Raw genomic sequence first — 16,811 nt, forward strand, 5'->3', positions numbered from 1 at the left:
GGTACCTGTGGCCTGGGGATTGTATTTTGATGTCTTTGGTCGTGAAATAAGGTTTGGTCCACTAGGAGGCGCTGTAGGCTCACGCTATCGCTTTGTTTCTTGCTGAAGGTCTGTGCTGTGCAGCATATGACATACCACCTTGCTTTGGGGGTGGGTTTGCTCTGGGTATTTTTTTGTTGGTCACCTTCTCTCTGGTCAGGTTTCAGAAACGTAGCTCAATAAAAAATATTGTCCATGAAAATGTCAGGAGGGTAGGCGTTAGCCCTGACTGTGTCTCTGGCTGTGTTGCCTTGAGTGCACCACCTCCCTTCTCTGGATTCTTTTTTTTTTTTTTTAAACCACTGTTAATCTTTTAGTAGACACAGCTTTCCGAGTTTTTTCTGTACATGGATCACTAGGTAAGTATCTTTGTAGTTTTACAAAAATGGACTGATGCCGTATATATGGTTCTGAAAACTGGTTTTTAAAACATTTTACAATGCACCATAAACATTTTTCCATGCAATGGATGAAAATCTGCTGCTGAAACACACAGGGCTGCAGTTGGATAAAGAGAGTGACACCTGAAGCATAGTATTAGCATAAGGTTAAATAAAGCATAGGGCCTTGCAAATGCCTGCCAGGGGCACTACACAAAAGGAATGTCTTCAAAGCCCCTTTGTGGGGCCCTGCAGCCACCCCTGAGTTCCCTTGGGCCCCTCGGGTGGAAGGGATCCTGTAAACTTTTTTGCATCCAATTTCTGTCTGGTTTTCTACACCTCATCCTCCACCCTGGCCATCTCGTCAAATTCTCTTATCATCGCTTCATTGCTCAAATGCATATCGTGTATGGCCTCCTTGTATTCCTTGAGACACTGAGCCAGCCCCTTGTTGGTTTTTCTTTTGGCCTTCCTGGGTACATCATCCCCAGCTGGGCACTTTCCTGCAGCCCTTGGTTTGCTGGCTGGCTTTTCTTCTTTTGGCCTTCCCTCGCTCACTGGCTTTCCCTCACTCTCTGGATTTCCTTCTTTTGGCTTTGCCTCACTCTCTGGCTTTTCCTTATCCTTTAGTACTTCCTCATCTTCTGTCTTTCCCCTGAGATCTGTCCTTCCCTTGTTTTCTAACTTTTTCTTGTCTTCCACAGTACAAGCTACTCCCGGCTTTCCCGCAACCAGTGGCTGTTCTTTGTTTTCCATCTTGCCTTGGTTCTCAGGCTTTCCTTCATTTTCACTGCGAGGATTCAGGACAGGTTCCTCCTCTTTCTCTAGCCCAGTAGAGCACTGGGAACAACAGACACGTACACCTGAAAGAACCTGGAGCAACAATTAGGGGCTCCCAGACGGCGCTGGGTCCGACAGCAGGCTTCTCTGGATTCTTAAAATTTCATCCTTTATTCTTTTTTTTTTTTTTTTTTGGTGGGTGGGGATATTGTTTAGTTTTGAATCCCTTACTGGAGGGAAAACCTATTTAGTGTTTCTCCAGGACACTATCATTATTACTTTGCAAACCTGAAGACTGACTTTCTCCAGGGCAGTAACCTTTGCAACTTGGAAATCTGAAACCTGCTTTTTTTTAAAAAAATTAATTAATTAATTTTTGGCTGTGTTGGGTCTTCGTTGCTGTGCACGAGCTTTCTTTAGTTGCAGTGAGCAGAGGTTACTCTTCGTTGCGGTGCGCCGGCTTCTCATTGTTGTGGCTTCTCTTGTTGCAGAGCACAGGCTCTAGGTGTGCGGGCTTCAGTAGTTGTGGCACGTGGGCTCAGTAGTTGTGGCTTGCGGGCTCTAGAGCTCAGGCTCAGTAGTTGTGGCTCACAGGCTTAGTTGCTCCACGGCATGTGTGATCTTCCTGGACCAGGGCTCGAACCCGTGTCCCCTGCATTGGCAGGCGGATTCTTAACCACTGCACCATCAGGGAAGCCCTGAAACCTGCTTTTAACCTGAACAGCAACTCAGAAATTGATTGTGGCCCGCTGCATCTAAATCAAAATATTTCCTGGATTCCTAGTTATGGCTAAGGGCAACATACCAGGCTCACCCATTTCAAGAGAGAAAGCTATTCCTGTGTGTTTTATTTATCCTACTAATTTTCACAGCTGGTGCCATTTTGAGCACATATCTGTACCAGGCACCATGCTAAGTGTTTTACAAACATTAGGTCATTAATCCTCCCACAATTCTCAGGCTTTATCACCCTTTTTTACAGATGAGAAAATTGAGGTTCGTATAGCTGGTACATGGTGGCCCTGAGATCCAAACCCAGACTGAGCAGGTCTCAAAAAGCAAGTGCCCTTAGCTAACATGGACCCTGGAGCTTGGGCTTATCCCCACTCATGGGGCCAGGTGTCTGTCACATGGCCAGTCAGTCAAGGGAGCACCAACTAGCTTTAAGGGACCATCTCCAGACCCACAATGACCAACTACCACTGATGACAATTTGGACATCCAGATATCATCTGTTCTAGACCTTACCACTTCTCCCCCCTCCATGGAGGGTCCATGGAGACTTACACAACATGCTCAGATGGCCTTGCCCAGGGTAACTGGTCCCTCAAGGCTTCTAATTCCATAGTGGAACCTTCCTCAGGCTCTGCATTTCTAAAAATAAGTTACTCTGTATAATGGGCATGGATTTACTGGTCAAATTGTTACCGAATCAGGTCGTATGGACCCCTGCTCGGGCCCTAGCCCAGCCGAGGCCCCCTGCCTCAGCAGGGAAGTTTCAGGTTCGTGCAGCCAGAAACAAAAACGAAGCTGAGATTGATGCAGTGCAAGCTTTATTAAATGGCCTGAGAATGGAGAAGCGGGAACTTTGTTTACGGATGAGCTTCTCGCACACGTGGATCAACTTTGGGTCATAGCCTAGAGCAGGGGTGTCATTTAGTAGCTGAAGTAGTGAAATCAGCATAGAATGAGGCTCAGGGGTTGCTGGAGGTCAGATTCATCTTGGTTCCAGCTGGTTCTATCTGGGCTTTTGTTTTTCTCTTCCTATAACTCCGCTTTTTTGTCTCCAGACCCTGTGACTTAAAGATACATGTTCCTGTCCAAGGGAGGGGTTGGCGGGTTTTGAGCAAGGATATGGTGTCAGCTCTGGCAACAAAATATATCTGGGACATTTTTACTCTACATCTGCTTCCAGAGTTCATGATACTATTAGCACTGGAAAGCACTGCCGTAAGGAACTGTATTTAACCTGAATCCAAGCCCAGCATTCCCTAAGGTTATTTGTCTATTTCCTTTTCACTGGATTTCTATGAATCTGGTTCCACAGTTCACAGGTGGGAATATTACTCTAGCTGAGGAGTGCTCAGCCTCAGCACTGCTGGCCTTCTGGGCTGGATGACTGTATTGTGGAGGGCTGGCCTGTGTGCGGTAGGATTTTAAGCAGCATTTCTGGTCTTTTCCCATTAGAAGCCAGAAGCAACTCCCCCCACCCTAAACAAACCTTACTCTTTTATATATATATAAAGCATATATATTTGCATATATATATGAAACATAAGCAGATTTGCTATTTATCTGTGGTATTATTATTATTATTAATTTGGCTGCACCGAGCAGCTTGTGGGATCTCAGTACCCAGACGAGAGATCGAACCCGGACCACTGAATCATAACCACTAGACCACCAGGGAACTTCCCTATTTATCTGTGGTATTAAAATATATCATGGGGAGGTGACTAGGAAAAAAAAATCCAAAAAGACTCCTTGGGAGGGGTGATAATGGGAAAAAAAAGGTTGATAAACACCACACTAGCTCAATTTTTCAGTTCTTATTTATGCAAATTCCTCAGGAAAAATGACATTTGTGGCTCTTGTAAGCTGAACCAAAGAGCCAAGCAACTGTGGACACGTAGAAGGAAATGGCTGGGAGCTGGCAGAAGCTGGCAGGATACCATATAGAAAAGACTCAGGACTGATGTCAGCTCCTTGGCTACGATGGGTACGTGAACCTGAAGAAGCTCTCAGCCAGGAGCACTGTCAGGGGAAGCTCTGCTGTTTCTCAGTGGAAGGGGCTTGGGGGAGGGCTCTTCCTGTTGGGAAAAGGGCTTAGAGCTTTGTTGTCATGTCACTTTACACCAGGCTGAGGATGTTTATTGAATGTGGTTGACTAGGGCCTCCACGTCACTGCCAGACATTTGGATACACTTTTCTCTCCTCCTGACTATCCTTATTCTTAAATAAATCTGGCCTCTCACTCCGACCTCCTCAGATCCCACTGTTTAGAGAACACTGAATATCTTGATTGCTGGCCACTGTACATCCATGATGGGGAAATAACAAACAGCCCACTGATCCAGAGTATAAAGATCACTTCTACAGCACATAGCCAGCTAAAATGAAAAAATTTAAATTAAAAATCCAACAAATAAATTTTAAAACATTTAAAAGTTTCTCTCTTGAAAAACTTAACTTCCCTCATCTTGCAGAGAGCAAACCTTCCCAGCTTTCAGTTTGGGGAAATGAGTCACTAAGAGTTTAACGTGAACCCAAGCTAAGAGTCACTCATTTTCTGCTTCTTACTTCTATCAAAAAACCCCACTTGAACTCAGCATAGATGGATGAGGAACAGAGCTGGTGCTCACAGGAAGCCACGAGCCCTTCAAAGGCTCCTGTCGTTCTTAGCGCCGTGCTTCTTGAGCAAACCAGGCACTGCCTCGCAGACCTGCCTTGGAGCTACTTTCAGAAACACAAGGTAAGGGGCCGGCGTGGCCGGGGTTGGGGGGGGGGGTAGGGGGGTGCGGGTGAGGGGACACGTTCCCAGGGCCTCAGGCCCTGCATTGCTTTGTCCACAAGTGTGTGGACTTTGGAAGCGCTGAAAGCTGCCCAGCCACACAGCTAACCCTATCACTCAGGCATCCTGGTCATCCTGCTGGTCGTTCTGTTGGCACCTGTCCTGCAGCTCACACACAACCCACCCTCCCAGCCCTCATCTGACTGGCTCTCACATACATACAGGGCTCTCCTCCTGCACACATGTGGCCTAAGCCACAGGCTCAGAACACACAGCTAATTTTCATTCAGCATATACACTTTTCCGCTTCTGGCTTCTATCAAGACTCCCAGGTCAAGAAACACCTGCCAAATAAGGCCTGCAGAATAATTCCAGACATTTACCAGCTGTGTTGACTTTCGTTTCTTCTCCTGATAATTTCCTAACACCTCAGTCTCTCTTATTCCTTTCATTTTCACTGGTAAAATTATGGAGGAAGGCTAGAATTGTTATTCATTTAACTAGACTTGATAATCATTTAACACAGTTTTTTTTTTTTTGAGACCCTGAGATGCCCCAGGTCTTCAGCATCTGTTTGCAGGAATAAACCAAAACCTCTCTCTTGAGAAACACGTAGCTTGGGTGTTTGGGTGTGTGGAGGTCAGGGTGGGAGATGGGGAATAGATGTGAATTATCGAACAATGTGAAAGGGTTTTGATAAGGAATATCAGGGTGCCACTAAGAAGGATGCAAGAGGAGGTGGCCTTGAGTTGGAAAGCCTCCTGCATTGCTCCAATTCACATGTGGACGTGTGAATAACTTTAAGAAGGTAACCTCTTCATCTGCCAATTTAGATAAGAAATGAGGGTGGTTGGCGAGGTAGAGATTTTATTTCTGGCTATGATGTGCCTTTTCTAGATCTGTCCTGCTAATTCCCACTCTGATAGGATTCAGTGTGTAAGATTGATTTTTTTTTTTTTTTTTTTTTTTTTTTTTTTTGCGGTACGCGGGCCTCTCACTGCTATGGCCTCTCCCGTTGGGGAGCACAGGCTCCGGACGCGCAGGCTCAGCGGCCATGGTGCACGGGCCCAGCCGCTCCGCGGCACGTGGGATCTTCCCGGACTGGGGAACGAACCTGTGTCCCCTGCATCGGCAGGCGGACTCTCAACCACTGCGCCACCAGGGAAGTCCCTAGAATTTTTAAAAAGAAATATTTTCTTGGTCCTTGCCCCCTTTTCTTTTATTCTTTTTTAAAAAAATATTTATTTATTTGGCTGCATTGGGTCTTAGTTGTAGCACGCAGGAGCTTCATTGTGGCATGTGGGCAATCTAGTTGTGGCGCACAGGCTCAGTTGCCCAGCGGCATATGGGATCTCAGTTCCCTGACCAGGGATCGAACCCACATCTCCTGCATCGGAAGGTGGATTCTTAACCACTGGACCACCAGGGAAGTCCCAGATTTTTTTTTTTAAAATAGATTTATTTATTAATTTATTTATTTTTGGCTGCGTTGGGTCTTCGTTGCTGCCCGCGGGCTTCCTCTAGTTGCAGCCAGCGGGGGCTGCTCTTCATTGCGGTGCGCGGGCTTCTCATTGCGGTGGCCTCTCGTTGCGGAGCACGGGCTGTAGGCGCGCGGGCTTCAGTAGCGGTGGCGCGTGGGCTCAGTAGTTGTGGCTCTTGGGCTCTAGAGCGCAGGCTCAGTAGTTGTGGCACACGGGCTTAGTTGCTCCGCGGCATGTGGGATCTTCCTGGACCAGGGCTCGTACCCGTGCCCCCTTTATTGGCAGGCGGATTCTTAACCACTGTGCCACCAGGGAAGCCCCCAGAATTTTTATATAAAGGCAAGAGGCCAACCTGGTTCCCTTCTAGCCTGATGATTTACCTAAGTCATCACTGAATTTTTGGTGTTACAGTCTGAAGGGGAAACATGCATAGATTTTTAAATCTTTTTTTAATTTTTTGTTTTTGGCTTTCATGTTAGAAAGGCCCTGGATAAAGTTCTGTTGGGCACGTCAGCTAGTCTTGTCATTCTTGCGAGTGATTTCAGTAATGCCAGACTAACTTTCAGAAATATATTTTTGAAAAACACCTCATCATTGGGACTTCCCTGGCAGTCCAGTGGTTAAGACTTCGCCTTCTGGTGCAGGGGATGCGGGTTCAATCTCTGGTCGGGGAGCTAATATCCCACATGCCTCACGGCCAAAAAACATAAAACAGAAGCAATATTGTAACAAAATTCAATAAAGACTTTAAAAATGGTCCCTGTATTGAAAAAAAAATCTTCAAAAAAAAAAAAAAAAAGAAAAACCTCTTGTTGATAAAGAGGTTTTACTACCCCCGCTTACAAACAGGAGAACCAGAGCTCCCAGCAGAGGGGTAGAAAAAGTGGCAGAGCTGTAATTTGGAATCTGCCTCCAAAGGGCAGGATTATTTCACTTCGGCTGCACTGCCCTTCAGTTCAAGGACCTGAGCCCTTCAATGTGGGAAGATTGGGAAGAGTGTATGGTGATCTGGGCAAAATACGAAGCAGTTGTGCTCTGTACGCAGCACCGTTCTGATTTGCTTTTGTTCTGATAGAAATCTTGTTGGCTTTTCCACTCATTAGGTTCTTCTAGTTGGGCTCAGACCTGCCGTGAGAAGCCTGTAAATCTGAAAATGAACCCCACGGGTATAGCAGACACCACCCTGGATGAAAGCATCTATAACAATTATTATCTTGATGAAAGCATCCCCAAACCTTGCACCAAGGAAGGTATCAAGGCATTTGGGGAGCTCTTCCTGCCCCCCCTCTACTCCTTGGTCTTTCTGTTTGGTCTGCTTGGAAATTCTGTGGTGGTTCTGGTCCTGTTCAAGTACAAGCGGCTCAAGTCCATGACCGACGTGTACCTGCTCAACCTTGCCATCTCGGACCTGCTCTTTGTGCTCTCGCTCCCTTTCTGGGGCTACTATGCCGTAGACCAGTGGGTGTTCGGGCTCGGCCTCTGCAAGCTAGTTTCCTGGATGTACCTGGTGGGCTTCTACAGTGGCATATTCTTCATCACACTCATGAGCATCGACAGGTACCTGGCCATTGTGCACGCGGTCTTCTCCCTGAGAGCGAGGACCTTGACTTACGGGGTCATCACCAGCGTGGCCACGTGGGCAGTGGCTGTGCTCGCCTCCCTCCCAGGCCTTGTGTTCAGCACGTGTTACACTGAGCACAACCACACCTACTGCAAAACCAAGTATTCTTTCAACTCCACGAGGTGGAAGGTTCTGAGCTCCCTGGAGATCAACGTTCTAGGGCTGGTGATCCCCTTGGGGATCATGCTGTTCTGCTACTCCATGATCATTAGGACCTTGCAGCATTGCAAAAATGAGAAGAAGAACAAGGCAGTGAAGATGATCTTTGCCGTGGTGGTCCTCTTCCTGGGGTTCTGGACCCCTTACAACGTGGTGCTCTTCCTGGACACCCTGGTGAAGCTGGAGGTCCTTCAAGACTGCACCTTTGAGAGGCACCTGGACTATGCCATTCAGGCCACAGAGACCTTGGCTTTTGTTCACTGCTGCCTTAATCCGGTCATCTACTTTTTCCTGGGGCAGAAATTTCGCAAGTACATCGTACAGCTCTTCAAAACTTGCCGGGGCACTTTGGTGCTCTGCCAGTACTGTAGGTTCCTCCCGATTTACCCCGACACCCCCAGCTCATCTTACACACAGTCCACGGTGGACCACGATCTCCACGATGCTCTGTAAAAGATGAAAATGCGAAAAGCAGAGTTAATAAGCTTCTCAAATTAAGAGCTTATTTAAAATTGTATTGTAGTAAGAGTTTCCTGAACAAGTACCGGGAAGAATTATATCCACTGCAAAAAGTAGGGCTTCTCACCCTGCAGTCAGCTTTTCTTCCTGCCAAGTACAAGTTCAGTGTGACCAGAGTTCACCCGGACCAAGGTGTCCTTCCTCGCACCAGGCTTTCCTGCAGGGATGAGTAAACCCGAGGAGGATTCTGAGCAGTGTTTCAATGAGGAATTGGATGATTTTGGAAAGGGAAGACCAGTTCCTTCTAACCTGAACTCATGGGATTCTCTAGAGGGGACTGTAGAGAATTGACTGGGGGAGTAAATCTCTACTTCTTGTTGTGAAAATGAGCCCTTTCATTAACTTCTAGCTTTTTGTGAAACAATATAGAAAACTTCGGCATGCTGTCCCAGTGTTTTCCTAAGAATATATCTGAAGCATGGTGTACTCCACGTAGCCAGGTGTCTGCAGAAACGAATAGTGAAGTAATGAACTTAGATCTTGATTCTTTTATTGTAAAGGCTTATCTGTTAATGGAAGCCAAGCTTTCAATGCTGATTACAATCATAAGGAGAAAAAGGCATTAGCATGGTCTGATTTCCAAACATGAAATACAAGGCATTAACAAATCTAAACATACTTGTGGAAATCCAAACGCAGCTTCATATGCTTGTGGACATGTTTTGTTTTAATTATAACAGATGAATATTCAAATTAAAAAAATAATACATAGGCCCAGACACATTTATTTGGGGTCTTTTACTCATTTACAAACATTTCCTTCAAAACCAAAAATGATGAGGACTAATCAAGTATGACAATTTTTCCTTAGTCATTTTGAAGTGCCTGCCGTCAAGTGAGGCAAGAATAATCCACTAAAAGTTATCGCTGATGTGGCATAAAAATGACTTTCCAAGGTGTCATCCTCTCTTTTAAAATACTGGCCCTGCTTTTTAACTTTTGGATGACTCAAAAGTTCTTACAGGTCATTTTAATTATGTAATTAATCATTTTACACCATTAAGATAAATCTCTGTTCGTACAGCCTTAATCAGAATTAAGTAAAGACTTTAAGAAAGTCTAGGGATACCTGTACTATCTCCAGAAACAAAACCTATTTTACAGACTATCACCTGAGCTAACCAGTTTAAAATGTTTCTGTAAATTTATACATTATTGCACGCTTTACATTTATAAAGAATGCATTTCCAGAGAATTTATTTTCAGAAGTGATTTTAACAGGGTAAGTTGATGTTGCCTTTGTAGAAATACAATAAAATACAATAAAATAAACCTGTGTATGGTTTCTCCTTGGTATGTGTGTGTTTGGTCTCCCGATGGGGATGAGAATCTGAGCCACCAATATTCCAATTGTCTCGATTATCATCTTTGCTACATGTCATAGATGAGATGGATGTCCCCGAGAGGAAGAATTAAAGGGTTCACTGTTAAGATCACCACTTGGGATGGGGAAAGGAGTCGCTACGTGTTGTCACAACAACGCTTGGAGGTTAGAATGGATAAGGAGTGGGGGTGGGCTGGGTTCCTAGGCAGTGTTTCCTTAGAAAACCTCCGCACCATATGGCAGGGTCTGCAAATCCTGCCTCTGTGTTTCCTTGTGAGTCTGACCACATTACTTTCCTCTCTTGCCTCAGTTTCCTCGCATCTGTAAAGCAGAATATAGTTCAGAGTGATTGAAAAAAAGAAATAAGATGATTACTGAAAGCATCTATGTTCCTTAGTCATAGATAAAGTGTGGTTTTGAACTTCCCAGCCAGTGACTGCCTCCCCTTTCCTGAGGGAGCTTGTAATTTCATTCATTTAATCACAAGGAGACAGAAATTTAAGGACACCGAGGGAGTTCCCTGGCAGTCCAGTGGTTAAGACTCCAAGCTTTCACTGCAGGGGGCACGGGTTCGATCCCTGGTTGGGGAACTAAGATCCCACATGGCACACAGCATGGCCAAAACAAAAAAAAACCCAAAACCCCAGTAAGGACACCAAAAGACAAAGACTGGCCAAAGGGGTTTTATTGTCCCTTCCTTGTCCATCGCATACAATGCTAAGCAAGGCTGCGGTGCAGACCACACAGCTACCACCCCTCCACCCCAGTCACTCAGGGCCTCCCTTGTTCCAAAGTTGGGGGGTGTCCCCTCAGGATGGGAATTTAAAACCTCTGGTGATACCCAAACATAATCCTCTCAGAACACTGAAAAGAAAGTTCCTTCTTCCCCTTCAGTAACAGAAACATAGAAAGCAAGCCAGCTTGATTTCTACACAAAGGTTTTTTTTTGAGGGCATCGGGACCAATGATCACCAGCTGCCCAAGTACCAAAAAATTATGTTTCCAAAGTCTCTTGATGTCGATTCCGCACAAAGAACAAGCAAGCTGCCCTATGTGTGCCACTCACAACAGAAGCCCTTTTAAAGGTGGGTTTAACAATAAGTTTTCAGACATTAGACCCATCCTTTTCTTGTTGCAATATGCCTCGCTTCTGGGGAACACAGGCTAGGTGTAATTTCTTTAAGAACAAAAGAAGCAGGTTTGCTTTGGAGGTGATGTAAATGTTTTGGAACTAGATAGAGGTGATGGCTGCACAGCATTGTGAATGTACTGAATGCTACTGAATTGCACATTTTTAAATGATTAGTTTTATAGTATGTGAATTTTACCTCAACAACAACAACAAAAAGAATAATTAGAAATAGCCCTGTCAGGATCTGTCCTGTAGTTGGTACTCAAATTCTATTAAATAGATGTGTTACCTGCTTCCCATGAGAAGGAAGAATACAGGGTGATGGCAAAAGGTCTTCAGATCTTTAGGTAGGTTATTCCTAAGAAATTCTCATAACACTTTGGGACATTTGATGCAATTAATTCCTATTTGTTGAGAGTCTGTTTTGTGCCAAACCGGATGCTAGGTAATGGATAGAATATAGGATAAAGGAGTGAGCTCTGTATGTATGGAATTTATAATCTGAGAAGGGAAAACACAAGCACAAGATCGACTATAGTGCAAGCAGGACGGATAGGATAACAAAGTCACAAACAAAATGCTTCAGGACCCCAAATGAAGGAGAAATCGATTCAATGTCAAATTTTATAATACAAGTAGCTTTTGAAGTCGGCTTTATAAGAAGAGCATGATTTGGATGAATGGAAGGGAGGAAGGACATTCTATGCTGATGAAATCACACATGAAAAGGCAGGTGTGGTGTCAAGAGCACACTGTATGGTCAGGTAGTGGTGAGGAGGTTTTCGTAGTTAAAGTGAACGTTGCAGGTAGGGGAGAGGAGCAAAGTAGGAAAAGATGAGACAAAAGAAAAATTATAGACCTAAGAGGCAGCAGTTTGGAGCTCCTGAGCCAGTGGCCATCCTGCATTGGGCTGGAGGAGACTGTTAATGGGTGCTGTGAGATGCCGTCCACACACCCCATGCAGGACGGAGGGCCACTCACTGCACCATCTACCAGGAGGCCGGACATCTGGGGCTCTCAGCTGGTCTCCTTTCAGGGCTGTCCTTCCTGGGCCAGCTCATATCCAGCGCCTGGATACTGAGGAGAAAGAAACACTTGCCCCCTTGCTTTAATTTGGGACAACGCTGATAGGCCATTACAACTGCAGAGCTCCCCATAAGATTAGCTGGGGCCTCTGCTGCAGCTACATTGTGGACCAACTTTTCCTACTGCCCACTCCTGCTTCCTTCATGCCCTTACAGGTGTTGTTCCCAAGAGGACTCCCCATTAAATCTCCTGTATGCTAATCTCAGGGTTTCAGAGTCTGTTTCCAGGAACTCAGGTCTAAAATGGGGACTTCTGGATCAGCACCTAATATAAATGGAAATTGACCCCATTTCCACTGTGGGAAAATGAGGAAGCACTGAGTTTGCATCAGGGCTGTCCATTCATTGCCTTCTGGCCCTCATTTGACTCTTGGTTCATGCAATTCCATTAGTCAACCTCACCTTTGCTGCCATAATTTGCCTGCCTTAAGCCCTGAGGCATTGTCCCTACACTCTGTTTCTATTATAGTCATAGGCCAACTCTACCCTTGGCCGTGTTGCGGCCACCTGACGTCCTGTGTTCTGTACCGGTCAGTGGCTTCCTGTGCTCAAAGGAACCAGACACAAGCTCCACCCATTTCTGTGATCACAATACTTTACTCCTGAATGGCCATCATCAAAAAGTCTACAAATAATAAATGCTGAAGGGAATTCCCTGGAGGTCCAGTGGTTAGGACTCCATGCTTTCACTGCCAAGGGCCTGGGTTCAATCCCTGGTCAAGGAACTAAGATCCCACAAGCCATGTGGCCCAGCCAACAGCAACAACAACAACAAATCAAAAACAAAAAAAAAATGCTAGGGAGGTCGTGGAGAAAAGGGAACCCTCCTACACTGTTGGTGGGAATGTAAATTGGTGCAGCCACTATGGAAAATAGTATGGAGGTTCTTTGAAAAACTAAAAATAGAGCTACCATATGATCCAGCAATCCCACTCGTGAGCATATATCTGGAGAAAACTCTAACTCAAAAAGACACATGCAGCCCAATGTTCACAGCAGCACTATTTACAATAGCCAAGACATGGAAGCAACCTAAGTGTCCATCAACAGATGAATGGATAAAGAAGGTGTGGTACATAAGTACAATGGAATATTAATCAGCCACCAAAAAAAAAAAAAAAAGAAAGAATGCCATCGGCAGCAACATGGGTGGACCTAGAGATTATCTTATTAAGTGAAGTAGGTCAGACAGAGAAAGACAAATATCATATGATATCACTTACACGTGGAATCTAAAAAAAATGATACAAATGAACTTATTTATAAAACAGAAATAGACTCACAGACATAGAAGACAAACTTACGTTTACCAAAGAGGAAGGGTGGAAGGGATAAATTAGGAGCTTGGGATCAAAATATACACACTACTATATATAAAATAGATAACCAACAAGGACCTACTCTGTAGCACAGGGAACTATGTTCAGTACCTTGTAATAACCTATAATGGAAAAGAATCAGAACAAGTATAGATACATATATGTATAACTGAATCACTTTGCTGTACACCAGAAACCAGGACAACATTGTAAACCAACTAATTTCAATAAAAATAAAATACTTCACTCCTTAAAAGCTTATAATGGCTCCAAATTCCCCTTTCAGTATACCAGAACTCCACCAACTGTTTTCACATATTGAAACTCATTTCAGCCTCTTCTTAAAGTAGATAAGGTTGGTTTTATTATCCCCAAGCAACTGAGTTCAGGGGAAACAATATTCTAATAATGAATTAGACAAACCCTACCAACAATAATCATCACCTCACTGCTTAGTAAAATGCCTAGCACAGAGCAGTTGTTCAATTATTTTTTCGTGAATGAGTGAGTTTCCTTATCTCTTAATTAAGTACTCTATGCTGGCAATTCAAGTTTCTATTTCACTACACAAAGGTCACCAGTCCTCTCTCCAAAATCCCCATTATGTTTCTAATAAAACTTTGTGTGACAGAGCTCAAAGGTTGATTGAATTGCCTCCTAGTTCCAGAAACTGTGGTCCTTGGGTCAAAAATGACTTCATTAAGACTTCTGGTATGAACAGAGCTGCAGAAGTCTGCATTTTCATCTTCTCTGGGAAATTGTAAAATAACAGCAAGAAGAAAGAATGAAAAAACCCACGAACTCCATTTTCAATCAAACTTGGAGAGAGAGATACTTTTCAGACTCCAAAATATATGAAAGGTCTGCTAAAAGCAGCCGACGTCAGGCGCAAATTGTGGGGAAAGGTGAAGAGAAGGGTGGGGAGAGGGTGCAGCAGTGACGGACCTCACAAAACACTGAAAGAATCCACTTCCCAAAGGGAGGGGCACACCTCCAGGAGAAAGGCTTCAGTCAGAAGCCCTCTGAGTCCCAGTTTGGTTCAGAAGAGCAGACGAGGCAGATTTGTTAAATTTCAGATTTGCAGGAGGCAATCTCTCTCTGAGGCAGTAGAAGAGAGTCATTGAGTTGTGAAAACAGCTTGCCTCCTGGAAAATTACCGACACCCTGCCCCAAACACACACACAGACACACACAAGTACAAATATAATCATATTTAACAATTCAAAGATAGAGCTTTCCTGGTGGCGCAGTGGTTAAGAATCCGCCGGCCAATGAAGGGGACACAGGTTCAAGCCCTGGTCCGGGAAGATCCCACATGCCGCGGAGTAACTCAGCCCGTGCGCCACAACTACTGAGCCTGTACTCAAGAGCCCGCAAGCCACAAATACTGAGCCCACGTGCTACAACTACTGAAGCCTGCGCTCCGCGACAAGAGAAGCCACAACGATGAGAAGCTCAACCCAAAACAGCTCAAAATAAAAACAAACAATAAACTAATCAATTGAAAAAAAAACAATTCAAAGATAGACACTAAGAAAAATAATATTGACTATAACCAGGATAGGAATATGACAGAAGTATAGGAATATAATATTTTATTATCATGATCAAATATATTTATCTCAGTTCAAAATGCTTAACAGGGCACTCCTGAGGTATTTTGGCTAAAAGCAAAAGATGACAAGAATCCCTGCTATCATCACTGCTACACGCCATCGTGCTGGAGATACTAGCTCCTTGCTATAAGCGGAATAAACTAGAGCTATAAAAACTGGAAAAGAGGGACATTCTACAAAGTATCTGACCAGTACCTCTCAAAACTGTGAACATCAGCAAAAACAAGGAAAGTCTGAGAAACTGTCCCAGGAGGAGCCTGAGGAGACATGACAATTAAATGTAGTTAGTTGTGGAACAGAAAAGGACATTAGCTAAAAACTAAGGTCATCTGAATAAAATGTGGACATTAGTTGATAATAATGCATCAATATTGGTTCATCAAGTATAACAAATGCATCATGCTAAGGTAAGATATTAGTAATAGGGGAAATGGAATATATAGGAACTCTCTGTACTTTCTTCATAATTTTATTTTTTTTCCTCTTCCAGTTTTATTGACGTGTAATTGGCATATAGCACTGTATAAGTTTAAGGTGTACAGCATAATGATTTGACTTACATACATCATGAAATGATCATCATGTAAGTTTAGTGAACATCCATCATCTCATATAGATATGAAATAAAATGTCACCAAAGATATTACATAATTATTGGATATATTTCCCACCCTGTACATTTCATACCTGTTACTCATTTATTTTGTAACTAGAAAGATGTACCTCTTAAACTCCCTCACCTATGTTACTCATCCACCACCCCCTCCCTTCTGATACCCACCTGTTTGCTCTCTGTATCTATGACTGTTTCTGTTTTTTTTTACGTTTGTTCGTTTATTTTGTTTTTTAGATTCCACATATAAGTGATAACATACAGTATTTGTCCTTCTATGTCTGACTTATTTCACTTAGCATAATGCCTTCTAGCTTCATCCATGTTGTCACAAATGACAAGATTTCATTCTTTTTTGTGGCTGAGTAATATCACATTATATATATATAATACATATATACCACGTCTTCTAAAAAAGAATGCTTATATATATATAACTGAATCACTTTGCTGTACACCTGAAACTAACAATATCAACTATACTTCAATTAAAAAAATAAAGATGGCATCTTAAATCAAAGGAGGGACACAATGAATTGTTTATTTAAGGAGTAGACCAAAATGGACCATCATCTGGGAAAAAAATGAAGTTTGATTCATACCTCACACCATACATGGTTAAATTACAAATAGATAAAATATTAAACGTAAAAGTTGGAGCAATCAAAGTTCTAAATGGAAACATGGGAGAATTTCTTCAGAATTTTGGCACAGGCAAGAACATTCTCAAAATTCAGAAGCCATAAAAGAAATGAGTAATAAATTCATCTATGTGAATACAAAAATATGCATGACGAAACATCACCAAAAGAAAAATCAGAAGACAAATGACAAACTGGAGAAAATATGTATACATGACTGAACTTTTCTTCTGATGATTAAATGGCAAATGGATGTTTATTACATTATTCTTAGTACTCTTCTGTATGGTTAAAACATTTAATAATAAAAATTAATTAATGTATATCCATATTATGGAATATGCCATTAAAAAGAATCATGTCCAGCTATAAACTTACTACCATGCAGAAATGTTCATGATGTATATTAAGTGCTTCTATTTTTTTGTTGTTGTTTTTGGCTGCATGGCTTGCGGGATGGAACCTGGGCCCCGGCAGGGATAGCTTTGAGTCCTAACCACTAACTACTGGACCACCAGGGAATTCCCTTAAGTGCATTTTAAAAACCTGGAAAGATAAACCTCAAACTTCAACCCCAAACTATTAGTCATT

At 43.3% G+C, this 16,811-nt stretch overlaps 1 protein-coding gene, 1 non-coding gene and 1 pseudogene across 2 annotated transcripts; 1 reads left to right on the plus strand and 2 right to left on the minus strand.

Moving 5' to 3' along the window:
• Positions 1-442: 442 nt before the first annotated feature.
• On the minus strand, positions 443-1,301 carry LOC117313761 (uncharacterized; annotated as a pseudogene).
• Positions 1,302-7,344: 6,043 nt separating this feature from the next.
• On the plus strand, positions 7,345-9,770 carry CCR4 (C-C motif chemokine receptor 4). The gene has a single exon (XM_019947004.3). The coding sequence runs from the start codon at positions 7,345-7,347 to the stop codon at positions 8,422-8,424; it is 1,080 nt and encodes a 359-aa protein (XP_019802563.1). The 3' UTR covers positions 8,425-9,770.
• A 992-nt stretch (positions 9,771-10,762) lies between these two features.
• Positions 10,763-10,896, minus strand: LOC117314025 (U11 spliceosomal RNA). The gene has a single exon (XR_004528712.1). It is a non-coding gene; the product is annotated as a U11 spliceosomal RNA (small nuclear RNA).
• Positions 10,897-16,811: the final 5,915 nt, after the last annotated feature.

The sequence above is a fragment of the Tursiops truncatus genome, chromosome 10 (assembly GCF_011762595.2).
Source record: "Tursiops truncatus isolate mTurTru1 chromosome 10, mTurTru1.mat.Y, whole genome shotgun sequence".
In the NCBI taxonomy this organism is placed as follows: Eukaryota; Metazoa; Chordata; class Mammalia; order Artiodactyla; family Delphinidae; genus Tursiops; species Tursiops truncatus.

Bases quoted from the DNA above. Each gene is read 5' to 3' on its own strand.
- CCR4 (XM_019947004.3), top strand. From the start codon at position 7,345: ATGAACCCCACGGGTATAGCAGACACCACCCTGGATGAAAGCATCTAT.